The 16,349-nt window shown below is 40.5% G+C and overlaps 1 protein-coding gene across 4 annotated transcripts in view; it reads right to left on the minus strand.

Moving 5' to 3' along the window:
* The window catches only part of LOC119275211 (transcriptional corepressor LEUNIG-like), an 11,720-nt gene extending 5,388 nt beyond the window's left edge, over nt 1–6,332 (minus strand). The window contains exons 1-10 of one of the 4 annotated variants that reach the window (XM_037556019.1): nt 6,172–6,332; nt 6,001–6,071; nt 5,106–5,206; nt 4,670–4,779; nt 3,259–3,639; nt 3,071–3,159; nt 1,739–1,829; nt 1,569–1,644; nt 848–897; nt 430–681 (exon numbers count right to left, since the gene is read on the minus strand). In XM_037556019.1, coding sequence (XP_037411916.1) covers nt 430–681; nt 848–897; nt 1,569–1,644; nt 1,739–1,829; nt 3,071–3,159; nt 3,259–3,639; nt 4,670–4,779; nt 5,106–5,206; nt 6,001–6,032 — 1,182 coding nt within the window. In that variant the 5' untranslated portion in view covers nt 6,033–6,071; nt 6,172–6,332. Of the gene's footprint in view, nt 1–429; nt 733–847; nt 898–1,568; nt 1,645–1,738; nt 1,830–3,070; nt 3,160–3,258; nt 3,640–4,669; nt 4,780–5,105; nt 5,207–6,000; nt 6,072–6,171 lie in introns of all 4 variants that reach the window. The other 3 variants (XM_037556018.1, XM_037556017.1, XM_037556016.1) reach the window with 3 other exon arrangements.
* Nucleotides 6,333–16,349: the final 10,017 nt, after the last annotated feature.

The raw sequence follows: 16,349 nt of genomic DNA on the forward strand, positions 1-16,349 counted from the left end.
TCAGAAACAGCCTGGAGCTGGAGAGTAGGCTAGCCATCTCATCCACACAAACAAGAAGCAAGAGGTAAACTACCCTAGGATGGTTTTCTTATGATAAATTTAAATAAAGTTCGATGATAGCTCACTGAGCATAATTCAGGGGTGAACTTCAAATTCGGCACGAAGCTCAGGAGGGTAATACATACTTATCTCCTAAGAAAATTGATACTGCAGAATGCCAAGTTGTCAACATGGCATATTTTCTTATGGCAGGTTTAAATAAATCCGATGAGTGATCCCGTTAAAAAGAATGATTGCTCAGTGACCAAAATTCAGTATTTGTATTGTGGCAGGAACCAATGGGGAGACACAAAAGAAAAGAAACAAGGCGTGAGACTACATGCATAAAGCCACAGTAAAAGTATAACATAAATGGTACGTCGAACTTACCTTCATCAGCATATCTGTCTCCATTGGCTGCACATGTGAATACATGTTCTGCAGTGAAGGCCCCACACTAGGAATAATATCTGTGAATGCGTTTGACTGACCATCCCTTCGACTGCTCAAAAGCACCCGAAGCCTTCGGGCATCCATCTCTCCAGATGAAGATGTAATATTTTGTTGTGCTTGAAGCAGCAGCTGTTGCTGCTGTTGCTGCTGTTGAGTGAGAAACTGAAGATGTTGCAATGCTTGGGGATTCTGCATAAAAGATTTCTGTTGGAGAAATCCAGATCGAAACTGATCTAAACCCTGAACAGTTGTGACCAAATTGAAATATGTCGTGAGAACATAAAATATGTAGAAATCCTACTTGCTGCAAATTTACAATTTAGATGACAGAGATTTAATCAAGTGAAAAACTAACCGTGAGAGGCCACCCTTTCAAGGTCATATTGTGCCCTGCTGGATTAGTGCCTGCCAGACAGCAGAGTATTAAACTATAACAATCAGTATGTGAATGAACGATACATCTAACAAGCAGTCAGAGTCTCAAATTGCAGCAGTCAGGCACAAAAGCAACCATGAGGCTACATGAACAAAAAGATGGAGAATATGTGTGGTAACGACAGCTGTGCAGCCTAATTATTCCTCAAAACTAAAATAACAGAGATTTTCATTTTTGCATTAAGAAACATAATCTCCCTTCTAGAGACTAGAGAATAGGCCTACATCATACCTACACTGTAGATCACTGACCGTACACAAATTAAAACAACAAATATTAACGTCTCAATGCATAGAAGACCACAATATTAGATACATGTGTTCTGCATAATGATTGGTGCATTTATATATGAAAACAGAGTTGCATGTTTGTACTCTTTGTAAATCCTACCACCTTTAAGTTGTATCTGTTAAACAGACATAACATTTTTTGTATATATTCGAATCTACGCCTAATGATCTATACAAGTTCTACACAAGATAAAAGAAAGCTGTTTGCAACATCAATGATTAAATACTACTACAAAATAGAAAATATGTTTTCAGGTTCAATAGACTACGGATATATAGATGTGAAAACCACATGAAAGCAGGAATGGAAGCAGAAACATCAATTTATACTAGAGTTCAATGGCAAAAACCTGGTACTCCAAGTAATGATCCGTCTGCTCCTGCAGCCCTAAGATTTAGAGTGGCATTTGAATCTGCCTTGATTTCCTGGTACAATTAGACTTACCAACTTATATATACTGGCACATAAGTGAACACAATATCTTAAATAAACAGCAACCCAGTTAAGACATGTACAGACTACCTGTGTTGATCCCTGAAGCTGTAGGTTCCTGGCCTGAGCTTGTTGCAAAGTACCTGACACTCCACCAGCTGATCCTTGAAATATTTGCCTAACGGTTGTAAGAACAGCAATCTGGTTAAGACATGCACGAACTACCTAAAACCATAAACCAAACATTTGCGCCCTAATAACAATCATATAAACAGCAAAGCGATAATATCAAACATACATGCACATAACAGAAATGTCCTTCACTTACAGTTACACTTACAAAGCCTTTTATCCCAAACAAGTTGGGGTAGGCTAGATATGAAACCCTTTCACGAGGACTTCCCGGGAGGTCACCCATCCTAGTACTACTCTCTCCCAAATGGGTTTCATACCCAAAAGACTGGCTAGTTTTTACGTTGGCTCGCCAAGCCTATCACAACCCTTAGATATGAAACCCATAACAGAAATGTCCTTGTAATTGAAAATTAAAGACAGAAACATCATAACAGCATCCATACAATCAGCAGACAGAAATGCTTTTCACTAACATGTTTGCTGCAACTGGTCCTTATGGACCTTGTAAATGCATCCCATGACTTTGCATAATTCATTACAACAAAACAATAGTCTCAATGAATACTGGACAACATGCTAATGGATCAATCAAATAGATTTTCTTCTGTCCTGAGATCAGCGCGTAAAAGCTGTAATGGGCATTTATGCATTCAGATGTTCAAACTGAACTCCAAAAACCACTATGGATAGAATAGATTGCATTTCCAGTTAACCAGAATAGATTGAATTATCATCTTCGAGATATTCTTAGGATGCATAGTATCTAAATTCGCTACAAGGTAATCAGAAATGTTGAAATATATTAGAAGAGTGAATTCCTATAATCTTAAACTAAAGAGGGGAAAGATGAAGTTATAGAATATATTAAAAACTCTTTTTTGGTTGCTGAGCACGAAAACATGATATCAAGGATGTTTAACCAAGTAGCTCTGATACCTCCGAAACCACTCCCTTGTGACAAGCAAGTCATCATGAAAGAACAATATGCAAACAAAACTACAGCAGGAACAAGCTATTATGATTCATGAACCTACAACTAGAGTTCCATAGGAACTAGAAAGGTACAAAATGAGCAAGTAAAAATAGAATTGAGAATTCAGCTCAGACTCTAATTGATGGGATAAGACAAAAAGCAACAGAACTGGAACTTCGGGTTTTTTTTTACATTTACCAACTGTACAAAAATAGATGATGTCACGGGACCATGAGTTGTCTGTGTTACAAAACTCCCCCAAGTAAATACAATACTATAACAAGCATTACTAAATAGTTTGTAGTTTATACCCGGAAGCCTGAGCTGATAATGCTGCGGACTTCAGAAAAGATGCAGGATTTGATTCCAGAAGCTGCCCAACGTTTTCATTGAACCTTTGCTGCAGTGCAGGTTAGTATCGAAATATTAATGTATATCATTTTATATCAAAAATATTTGAGGGGGTAAGCAACAGTACATACTGCCACTTGGGAATTACCTTTACTGATGCCTCATCCAATGTGTCCCTCTGCGCAGAAATCTTCATTCTCTCTTCATACGCCTTTGCAGACAAAGAACTTGTTGTTACAGTATTTAGTTGTGTTGGAGGATCAGCAGATACTGAACCATTCTGAGGACTTGTGGGCAAATAACTGCTCTCGTTACGCTGCTGTTGCTTCTGCTGGCGACGCTGCTGCTGCTGCTGCTGCTGCTGAGGATGTTGTTGCTGTTGTTGGGTCTGCTCCTGTTGTTGCTCCTGCTGCTGCCTCTGTAGCATGAGTTGCTGCATTTGGATCTGCTGTGCTGACTGCTGGGAATGAGGATGTTGCTGCTGTTGCTGCAATGATGACTGCTGCTCTCGAGCTTTAATCGACTGTGTCTGGGACACAAAATTATAGTCATATACGGGAACAAGACCATGCAAACACATGGAAAAGATACTTCATGATCATGCAAGATTATCACACTATAATAGCTAGCAGTGGCAAGCAATTCCAGAGCAGGAGGCAGGTGGTAGCTACAAAAAATATACAGGTATTGACTACTCAGAAACAAAAGCCTAATGGATAAATGCGAGCTTAGCTACTATCAAGCGCTAAACTAACACAACTTATTGTTTTATACTTTTATACACAGAATGAACATAAAAATAATTGGCTCTGGACCATTGGAAATAGATTTTGGTGTTTGGTATGGCGCATGAACTTAAGATTTAATTTGAAATATTTAAAAGTAGCTTGAATGAAGGGGAGCCTTGGCGCAGTGGTAAAGCTGCTGCCTTGTGACCATGAGGTCATGGGTTCAAGTCCTGGAAACAGCCTCTTACAGAAATGTAGGGAAAGGCTGCGTACTATAGACCCAAAGTGGTCGGACCCTTCCCTGGACCCTGCGCAAGCGGGAGCTACATGCACCAGGTTGCCCTTTTTTTTATTTAAAAGTAGCTTGAATCAAACACATCACAGATGAACCACCAGTCTGAACAGAATCCAGTTGATATATATGGGAAAGACAACTCAAATTTTCGCAGACCCATGCTAAAAGATGTCTGGCCAAAGTCACAGGTCCGTCAATAGTTGTGTGGTTACGCTGTCATCCTTTAATTAGCTAATTGTGCAACAAAAAAATGAAATAAACATGAATGAACCATAAAGATTTAACCAAGGTAGATGGATTAGGTTTTTTTTTCCTTCTTTCAACAGTAAAATTAAAGTTTCTTGGATTTTGCCCCTACTATTCATGTGGAAATTTTAGTATGCTTTATGATGAGAATATACTCCTATCAGCAGCAAGTGGTGGGTATCACTAATGTAATGAAACATTTACATGGTTACTGTAAAGTTGTGTCATTTAACCGCAGCAGCACAAGTAAATTGATATGCATGTGCAGAGGCAGTGCGTCATATAAGAACCTCAATGTACGAAGTAGCAACATCGGAATGCTTGTCGTTGGTCCTTGAAATGAAGATGTCCCAGAAGACCGACCACCACTCGAAGAGGAAACCCCCTGGGGCGTCAATTGCTATTGCAAAATTAAAGTGACACATGTCAGTGCAGTAAAATTAAGTTTCATTCTTCAGAAAGCAGAGATCAGACATTTGCATAGGTAAAATCAGACTAAGACAATACAATGTTTGGAACAGTTGCATGCATATTTGCTTCTAGTCATGCATCTCTGTCGCACAAGCACTGCCTACCTGACAACAAAGGCACTGTCTACCTAACAATAATACCTCGAGGAATCAAAATATTGGCCCTAATGCAGAAAAATGGAGCTTGGAAACTAAAATGGAGCCTTCCTGGCAGCAAGTGCTTTGATCGTGATACACATCGCGTTGTGGCACTCACCAACAGGATCTGGAGAGAGATTGGATTCGGCCTGGAACGCCTTTGCAGTGTTCTGCAAGTTCCGCTTCACCAGGTAGTCATGGATGTACACATCCAAGCTGCTTCGCCAGCGATACACATGGCAAACATTAGGTTCATACCACAGATCAGTACATCATCAAGGTTAATAATAATTAGAAAAAGGCACGAAAGAACCTAAAGAAAATCTCCTCTTATGCAAAATTTACTCCAGAAAAAAACCCCAACAAGGAAGCTACAGGCACTGGAAACAACAGGAGATGGAAGCAAAAAAAAACGGAAGAGGAAAAGATAGAGATAAAATGTGCATTTAAGCACTGTGGTAAAGATGCATTAAACTCTCTGGAAACCAATAGGCAGCTGCATTGCAGGCAGCAGCAAAGGCAGACACGCAAGGAACAGACCTATTACCGGGAAGAAAAAAGAAGGGCAGAAAAAGAAAACATAGAAAGAAGATAAAAGGTGGCAACTTTTGCAAAAGAAGAGGGAAATGTGCAGAACGGGAAAATAGAAATTTCATCGGATAATAAAGCGTTTGTTCTTGAACGAATAATGCAGGGCATTTGTTTTTCAGCGGATAATCTGATACTAATACCAAGGGAAGAAAGAGGCGCCGTTGTCAACAAAAAAAAAAATCACAAGAAAGAATGGCGTGGAACGGACGGCGAAGAAACCAACCTGCGAAAGGAAATCAACGGTGGGGGAGGCACACAGAAACGAAGAAATTTCAAGAAACGCGAAGAAACCCTCATCTCGAATACATCGAGAGAGAATGTGTGAAGATTAAAAAAAAAAGTGGCAGCATGTTTCCCTGCCAAAAGCAATCTGCTCACTGAAATAAACCCGGAGGCGGCGCAGAGAGAGGAACGAAACTCACATCTTGTCTGCGTCCCACGAATCCTGCGCCATGGCTGCCGCCTCGTCCCCCTCCTCCTCCTCGCGGCCACACTGCACGACACGGTAACAGCGCCTCAAGAACTGCCAAAGGAACAAGAACGCAGCACAGAGCACAAGGCGGCGAAGAGAAAAGAAAGATTTGACCGCTCACATTCCGCTCCAAATCTTGCCTCGACGCCACCTTGCAAGGCCGAAACGCAAGTTGCTTCTTTGAAAAAAGAAATCAATTGGAGAGGAGAGAAGGTAGGTGCGCGGTGATTTAATATGGGGTGGGGAGGAGAGGGGAGGGGAGGGGAGGGGAAGGGAACAGAGGAATGGAATAAAAAGGAAGAGATGAACAGGGGAGAGGAGAAGAGGGGAGCGAGGGCTTTAGGCCAAAAACCCCATTGCCTTCTCACTTTACACTTTCACCCTTCGTGGAGACATGTAATTGCGATAAGGTCATTCACGCCCCATCACTCGTTAGAGTTCATACCATTTTAGAATTTTCCTTTTGTGGGTTGTTTGATTTGTGTGGTTGAATGTATTAATAATCTAAAGAATTAGGCCTTTGAGAGTGTTTTTTATTTTTTTGAAAATTGTTCTTTCTCTTGATTTACTTAACTTTCAGAAGGCATGATGTTATATTTATGTGTTTTTCTATCTATATGGTCCTTGAATTCCATGAACAAAAGAGACCCTAGACCACGAAGGATGACCGGTCCCCCCCCCCCAAAAAAGTAGCTCAAATTGATTGCATACATAAAGATAAGGGCAATCTTTCATATCTTCAAAAATTATAGTTTTCTAAGTCCTTCAGTCCTACGAATCAAAGGATTCTAAATAATGTCCAATGATCGTCCATAATAAGAGTAGCTCAATCAATGGTGTACATAAAGATACAAGGACGATCTTTGATATCAGAGGTGAATATAATTTCAAAAGTCTTTAAATCCCTTGAATTAAAACATGTAGGTCAGTGGCGCCGGTGACCACCGACCGACCTCTATAAGACCAACTGAAATTAATGTGGTGCATAAATATAGGACAATCTTTGGAGATATTCAATATCTCGTGGAATTCTATTAAAGTTGATTGGATTCAATGTACATTATATTTAGAAGTCAACTCAAATATCTTCTCATCAAAAGAGACGCGTAAGATGTGTTATAGAGAGATAAAGATGGTATATGTGCATTAATTCTTGCTGGTTTTGCGAAAGGTCAAAGGTTATATGTTAAGAAATACAAGTTCTTACAAAAACACCCTTATAGAAATTGAAAAAAAATCATCTTTGGGTGTCGAAGTCTTCTTTTTGTTGCATCCACCAACGGCGCGGCATGAGCAAAGCTCGTTGCCTCCTCTGAGATGTCGTCTCAGCGGAGCAAACTTGTTGAAACACACGAGCTTGTAGAAGCATCTTCACTCTTTGTGGAAGTTGAACCTTTTTTTATAGAACTTCACTAAAAGTGTGCACAAATATCTAGCCTAAAAAATAATTTGTTATCTATGTGATTGCCTCAAATCAAATTACAAAAATATCATTGCTGCCTCACATTCTTGAATAAGACACAAACCCTAGCCAAACTTAAAACACACACAAAATGAAGTAGGAACCTTCTGATCGGCAAGGGACATGGTCCATAGTGCCTACATGGCCTTAAGGCCACGGAAGACGACACACTAGTGACACTGCCAGCAGGAAACACGGAGCCCTGGTCACCTAGAGTGAGGCGAAGGGGCTATAAGAACAAATATCATACTAACAACAACAAAAATGACCCGCTTATTAGGTTTTAGCGAAGGTGGTTGCATCACCAAAAAAATATCAAACTCCCTAAAGGAGCCTCTGTGTACGTGAGCATCATTACCACTTTACCAAGGGTCTAGTGCGCAAGAAACCACCATCGAGGCATTGTGAGTGATCCGCGACATCTAGGAAGGTGTTTCACATGAAACATTCTAAGTGCCATATCGGTCCACGAGGAGATGTCGATCCAACTCAGCCATATCTGCCCGACCTGGGTCTCAGGGGCTACTGCACATCCATTTGTCCTAAGTACAAGTTCTTGAGCAGGATTTCGATCCTCATGTCGATTACTACCAAATCAGCCAGGGTCTCGGGGGCTACTGAATCAACGATTTCGTTTTAACTACAAGTTATTGCCCGAGAAAGATTTTTGATCGTCGATTCGGTTACTTGTGCCCGACCTAAGTCTCGAGAGAGACTGCACCAAAGTATTTGTGCTAAGACTAAGTTACACGACCAACAGACTGGATTGTCCCAAGCCAGATGTGACGCGTGGCATCATTGCGCGAAAATGGTAAGTAAAACTACAAAGACTCGCGACACATACCGGCTTTTGTGCCGGTATGCACCTTGAGGGCTACTCGTTATACTATCATGCAAAAATTCTAAGGCGTGATGGAAGTTTACCTCCATTCTAGGTGTGAAGCTATCCATCATACGCTTCACACCTTCGTTCATCCCATTGGCTACACCTTCAATAAGGTTAGAGCCTCCCGCTTCGCCTTCATCGGGAAGGTATTTTGCTAGGACTTCGTGTCTGCCTGGCAGTGCAGGGTGTGGACGCAACCTCTAAGTGTGTGACGACCATCTAGTTTTGAGGCACTTGCACCATGATGGCATTGGCCTAGGTGTTGGGGACCGCCGGCGGTCCCAATGGGGCTTCGCATATGATGAGCTCGGTGGATGACCCCGACTGTGAAGCTGGGACATAGTGGAGGGAGGGGGTCGAAGGTTTTTCCCTTCTAGTTGTCGGTCCGAGGAATTCACTTCCCCGGTGTGCTATCTGGACCCGGTTTCCCAAAGTTTGACCTCGGGAGCATGGGTCTAGTCTCGATCACCTACGTCAATTGCAGGTGGTTTAAAGTGGTGTCGTGCATCGGTGTCAGCTCGTCGGTAATGGGCTGGTCGGCTTCTCCAACATCATACTCCTCCGTGGTTACGAACTCGAAGGTGGAGTCTGAAGGAGACGGGGAAGCCTAGACAACCGGCTCGGCCATCAAGGCCCGCGTGTTGGTACACGGGGTTGTGTCAAGGGACATGATTCAAGAGTGCCTGAAGGGGCGCCGATCAGGTCGGCGCTAAGCTTGTTGCCTCCTATGGATGTCGTCTCGGCGGAGCAAACTTGTTGAAATGCATGAGCTTGTAGAAGCATCTACACTCTTTGTGGAAGTTGAACCTTTTCTATAGAACTTCACTAAAAGTGTGCACCAATATCTAGCCTGGAAAATAAAATTTATTATCTATGTGATTGCCTAAAATAAAATTACAAAAGTATTATTGTCGCCTCACATTCTTGAATAAGACACAAACCCCAGCCAAACTTAAAACACACACAAAATGAAGTAGTAACCTTCTGACCGGCAAGGAACATGATCCATAGTGCCTACATGGCCTTAAGTTCACGGAAGACGACAAGCTAGTGACGTTGCCAGCACAAAGCACGAAACTCTGATCACCTAGAGAGAGGCGAAGGGGCTATAAGAACAAATATCATACTAGCAACAACAAAATTGATCCGCTTATTAGGTTTTAGCGCAGGTGGTTGCATCACCAAAGAAATATCATACTCCCTAAAGGAGCCTCTATGTACGTGAGCATCATTACCACTTTACCAAGGGTCTAGTGCGCAAGGAACCACCATCAATGCATTGTGAGTGATCCGTGACATCTAGGAAGGTGTTTCACATGAAACATTCTAAGCGCCATATCGGCTTGCGAGGAGATGTCGATCCAAGTCAGCCATATCTGCCCGACCTGGGTCCCGGGGCCTACTGCACATCCATTCGTCCTAAGTACAAGTTCTTGAGAAGGTTTTGATCGTCGATTCGGTTACTTGTGCCCGACCTAAATCTCGAGAGAGATTGCATGAAAGTTTTTCTGCTAAGTCCAAGTTAAACGACCAACAGACTGGATTGTCCCAAGCCAGATGTGACTCGTGGCTTCAATGCGCGAAAGTGGTAAGTAAAACTACATAGACTCGTGACACGTACCGGCTTTTGTGCCGGTATGCACCTTGAGGGCTACTCGTAATACTATCATGCAAACTTCTAAGGCATGATGGAAGTTTACCTCCATTCTAGGTGTGAAGCTTGATACGTCTCCAACGTATCTATAATTTATGAAGTATTCATGCCATGTTTACAATAGTTTTATATGATTTTGGTATGATTTGGTTAGAACTAACCCAGACTGACGTTGTTTTCAGCAGAACTGCCGTGGTTTTGGTTTTGCACAGAAATAAAAGTTCTCAGAATGCGCTGAAAATCAACGGAGATTTTTTTGGAAAATATAAAAAATACTAGAACAAAGAGTTATCGGAGGGGAGTCCCGTGGGCCTCATGACGATGGAGGGTGCGCCCACCCCCCTGGGGCGCGCCCTTGTGCCTTGTGGACTTCCCGTGGGGCCCCCTGACTTGTTCTCGACGCCAACCTCTCTTATAAATACCCAAACCTCCAGAAAATAACCTAGATCGGAAGTTCCGCCACCGCAAGCCTCTGTAGCCACAAGAAATCAATATAGGCCCTCTCTGGCACCCTGCCGGAGGGGGCCATCATCACCGGAGGCCATGGGGAAGGATCTTGGAGGGGCCATCATCGCAATGAAGGCCAAGGACCAGAGGGGGAATCTCTCCCCATCCAGGGGGGAGGCCATGGAGGATGAAGCACAAGGGGGAGAACCTCTCCTCCTCTCTCTCGGTGGTGACGGAGTGCCATCGGGAGGGGAATCATCGTCGCGGTGATCGTCTTCATCAACATCACCATCCTCATCTCTTTTACGATGTCCACTCTCCCGCATCCCTCTATAATCCCTACTCGAACATGTTGCTTTATGACACATATTATGATCCAATGATGTGTTGCTATCCTATGACGTTTTGAGTAGATATCTTTTGTCTTTGGGTTGATTGATGATCTAGATTGGTATGAGTTGTATGTTTTATTTTGGTGTTGTCCTATTGTGCCCTCCGTGTCGCGCAAGCGTGAGGGATTCCCGCTGTAGGGTGTTGCAATACGTTCATGGTTCGCTTATAGTGGGTTTCTTGAGTGACAGAAGCATAACCCCGAGTAAGGGGGTTGTTGCGTATGGGATAAAGAGGACTTGATATGTTAATGCTATGGTTGGGTTTTACCTTAATGATCTTTAGTAGTTGCGGATGCTTGCTAGAGTTCTAATCATAAGTGCATATGGTCCAAGAAGAGAAAGTATGTTAGCTTATGCCTCTCCCTCATATGAAATTTCAATGACGACCACCGGTCTTGTTAACAATTGCCTAGGATAGTTCCGCACACCGACCCATCATTATTCCACACTCGCTATTTATAATATTTAGTAATATATTCTAACTTTATGATAACAATACGTACTTTTATATTTTAGCTCTCCGATATCATACAAAGTTATCCTCTTCATACCCACAACGTAGTTTTATTTCTCATTTCTAGTTGGAAGCAAACGTTCGGTGTACGTAGAGTCGTATCAGTGCCAGATAGGACTTGAGAGAATATTGATCTTACCTTTAGCTCTTTGTGAGTTTGACACTCCATACTTATCACTTACACCTTTGGGAATTGCTACGATGATTCCCTGCACTTGGGGATTATCAAGCTCTTTTCTGGTGCCGTTGCCAGGGAGCAATAGCGTGGGGTTGATATTCTCGTGTGTGCTTGTTTGCTTTCTTCAATGAGTAGTTTTTGTTTTTTTTTTTAGTTTTGCTTAGTTGTGGGTGAAACATACAAAAAAATCAAAAAACTGAAAATACAAAAAGATGCACTTGCCTCATATGCCTAAAAAGTTTTTCAAAAGGAGAAGTGATTGGAAAGTTATGCATTGAAGAAGTGAGGGTCGACCTTGAGCACTTGTGTTCATGCTCATGAAAACAATGTAGAATTTTTCATGGAAGTTTCTCTGTAAATAATTATCCCCTTGTATATATCCATTGTATTATAAAAAATAATGTGCCAAGCTTTGGTTTTAGGATGATTAGATTGCTTGTTTACTATGTGGAGTACAAAAACAGAAACTTTGGTTGTAGCGCGTGAATTTACATTTTTTACTGGAAAGTCAAATGGGTCTGGAACTTTTTTCACATTACTTCTATACAAATTTTTAAATTTTCATATTTGTTTAGAATTTTTTGGAATTACAGAAGTTTACTAAATTTCTAGATTACTACGGACTGTCCTGTTTTTGACAGATTCTGTTTTCTATGTGTTTTTCGCTTATTTTGATGAATCTATGGGTAGTATCGGGAAGTATGAACCATGGTGAAGTTGAAATACAGTAGATATAGTGCTAATATGAAATTGGGAATGAGTTTCGACAGTACCTAGAGGTAGTGATTTGCTTTATTATACTAACGGATCTCACAAAGTTTTTGTTAAAGTTTTGTGTAGATGAAGTGTTCGAAGAACGAGGAGTTACTGACGTGAGAAGAATAAAGAGAGGCAAGAGTTCAAGCTTGGGGATGCCCAAGGCACACCAAGTAAATATTTCAAGGATACTCAAGCATCTAAGCTTGGGGATGCCCCCGTTGGCATCCCATCTTTCTTCTTCAACAATTATCGGCATACCTCGGTTTTTGTTTCGTTCACATGATTTATGTCCTTTGTGTTTTTCTTTTTCTTGAAGGAACATGCTAGTATGAGATATATCTTCATCAATTTATAGAATGCTTCGTGTGCTTCACTTATATATTTTGAGCTTGGATATTGGTTAGTCTATATTAATTATAGAATACTCCATGAACTTCACTTATATCTTTTGGAGTATGAATAATACTATATATCATTGAAACTGGGTTTGGAAGAGTGTCAACTTTAGGAATTAGTGATACCACTATTTTTGAGGGTGTTGAATCTTAGTGTGAAATTTATGGAAGTGTATTTGGAAGAGTGTCAACTTTAGTTAGTAATGATTCCACTATTTCGAAAGAGGTTCCAATTGATTATGAGAACAAAGTTTCTATCTAGGATGTGATGACATGTATTCTATAAAGAATAGTGTTAACCATGAAACTTGTCATCATGCTTTTAATTCTCAATTGGAGTATGCCTCACATGATAGTTATTTTGTTGAGTTTTCTCCCACTATTCCGAACGAGAAGAATTTTGCTCATGTGGAGAGTGGAAAAAAATCTATGCTTGTAGATCATGAAAAGAATGCTTTATGTGATGGTTATATTGTTGAACTCATTCATGATTCTACTGAAAATTATTATGAGGGAGGAATACATGCTTGTAGGAGTTGCAATAATATCAAGTTTCCTCTCTATGTGCTTAAAGTTTTGAAGTTATACTTGTTTTGCCTTCCAATGCTAAATTGTGTGCTCACAAAATCCCTAGGCATAGGAAGTGGGTTAGGTTTAAATGTGCTAGTCATATTCTTCATGATGCTCTCTTTATGTTTCAATTCTTCTCTTTTATGTGAGCATCATTGAAATCATCATGCCTAGCTAAAAGGCACTAAAGAAAAGCGCTTGTTGGGAGACAACCCAATATTTACCCTTACTGTTTTCGTGTGTTCACATGATCAAGCTACTGTAGTAATCATGTTTTATAGCTTTTGTTTCAACAAAGTGCCAAGTAAGACCTTTGGGAAGACTTGGGTGAAAGTTAGTGTGATCTTGCTGTAAAAAACGGAAACTTTGCACTCACGAGATTTGCTGCCATTTTTTTTACAGAAGAGTGCTTTTGAGTTGATTCTTATCGTAGAATACTAACAGAAAAATTACTCACGTCCATCACTTTATTTCATAATTTTTGGAGTAGTAGAAGTATGGTTGTTGTTCAAATCATTACAGATTGTTCTGTTTCTGGCAGATTCTGTTTTCAATGCATAGTTTGCTTGTTTTCTAGTTTCTATGGCTTATATTGCTCAATATAAATTGTAGAAATGATATGGTACAATAGGCATTGTGTGAGAACAATTATGAATCTTGTCTTTTACATTACCAAAGTGAATGATTTACTCTTTATCACACTAAACCATCTCATGAAGTTCCGTTAAGTTTTGTGTGATTGAAGTTTTTAAGTTTTGAGTGAGATATGGATATGAGGAGAATAAGGAGTGGAAAGAACCTAAGCTTGGGGATTCCCAAGGCACCCCAAGGTAATATTCAAAAAAGACTCAAGCGCCTAAGCTTGGGGATGCCCCGGAAGGCATTCCCTCTTTCGTCTTCAAAACTATCGGTATACCTTACTCGAAGCTATATTTTTTTCGTCACATGATATGTGTTTTGCTTGGAGCGTATTTTAAATTTTACTTGCTGTTTGAATAAAATCACTGAATCTGAAATCTTGAATGAAAAAGAATCCTCCATGGCTAGTTAATTATTTGACTACTTAGTGTTCTTCACTTATATCTTTTTGGAGTAGTTTGGCACTTACTCACGTGCTTCACGTATATCCTATGAGTAAAAGGTTGAATGAATTGAATATCATAATTTGAATAATTATATGTTTCATATGCTTATACCATGGGGAGTAATAAACTTCACACATAATAAGTATAGGTGGTAAATTTATTGAAAGTTAGCAAATGTAGTATTGGTCACTTGAACAATTAATGAAAGAATATTGAAGGAAGAGAGATTTCACATATAAATATACTATCTTGGACATATTTTGTAGTTGTGAGCACTCATTAAAATATGACATGCTAAAAAGTTGAGGTTGGACAAGGAAGACAACTTAATGGGTTATGTTTCCCTGTATCCCAAACTTTATATTTTCTTTGATCATCCAACATGTTGAGATTGCCTTTCCCTCTCATGCTAGCCAAATTCTTTGCACCAAGTAGAGATAATACTTGTGCTTCCAAACATTCCTTAACCCAGTTTTGCCATGAGACTCCACCATACCTACCTATGGATTGAGTAAGATCCTTCAAGTAAGTTGTCATCGGTGCATGCAGTAAAATTGCTCCTTAAATATATATGATCTATTAGTGCGAAGAAAATAAGCTTTATACGAACTTGTGATAGGGAAGAAATAAAAGCGACGGACGGCATAATAAAGGTCTTTATCACAAGCGGCAATATAAAGTGACATTCTTTTGTATTACGATTTTTTGCATCCTACCATAAAGCGCATGACAACCTCTGCTTCCCACTGTGAAGGGCCTATCTTTTACTTTTATCTTCTACCCTTATACAAGAGTCATGGTGATCATCACCTTACCTTTTTTTACACTTTTTCCTTTGTCAAGCACTTTGTGTTGGAGCGATCCGGATATATATATCCACTTGGATGTAGGTTTTCATAAAGTATTATTGTTTACATTACCCTTGAGGTAAAAGGTTGGGAGGCGAAACTATAAGCCCATATCTTTATTTGTGTCCGATTAAAACTTTGAACCCATAAATATCACATGAGTGTTAGCAATTGTGAAAGATTAAATGATAGTTGAGTATGTGGGGTTTGCTGAATCAAAGCTCTTACATGGACCCTTCCCGAAAATAAGATGAATTTCAATTGTTTGATGACTAAGAGCACGGTTTGTTAGTTTTCAAGAAAGTTTATGATCCATACTTTAACATGTGAATAGCTTGTTACTTGATCATAAGAAGTTTCATGAGTTGAGCTATTGTTATGATATATAATTATGCTAGAAAAAGTGATTGGAACTATCATTGATCAAACTTATGCACTTGCTAGCATTCACACTTCATAAATTATTTCTTTTATCATTTACCTACTTGAGGACGAGCAGGAATTAAGCTTGGGGATGCTGATACGTCTCCAATGTATCTATAATTTATGAAGTATTCATGCCATGTTTATAATAGTTTTTTATGATTTTGGTATGATTTTGTTAGAACTAACCCGGACTGACGCTGTTTTCAGCAGAACTACCGTTGTGTTGTTTTTGTGCAGAAATAAAAGTTCTCGGAGTGCGCTGAAAATCAACGGAGATTTTTTCTGGAAAATATAAAAAATACTAGAACAAAGAGTTACCGAAGGGAAGTCCCGTGGGCCCCACGAGGGTGTAGGGCGCGCCCCTGTGCCTCGTGGACTTTCCATGGGGCCCCGTGACTTGTTCTCGATGCCAACCTCCCTTATAAATACCCAAACCTCCATAGAATAACCTAGATCGAAAGTTCTGCCACCGCAAGCCTCTGTAGCCACGAGAAATCAATCTAGGCCCTCTCTGGCACCCTACCGGAGGGGGTCATCATCACCGGAGGCCATGGGGAAGGATCTCGGAGGGCCATCATCACCATGAAGGCCAAGGACCAGAAGGGGAACCTCTCCCCATCCAGGGGGGAGGCCATGGAGGAGGAAGCACAAGGGGTAGAACCTCTCCTCCATCTCTCTCGGTG

Source organism: Triticum dicoccoides, chromosome 3B (genome assembly GCF_002162155.2).
Source record: "Triticum dicoccoides isolate Atlit2015 ecotype Zavitan chromosome 3B, WEW_v2.0, whole genome shotgun sequence".
Taxonomy (NCBI): Eukaryota; Viridiplantae; Streptophyta; class Magnoliopsida; order Poales; family Poaceae; genus Triticum; species Triticum dicoccoides.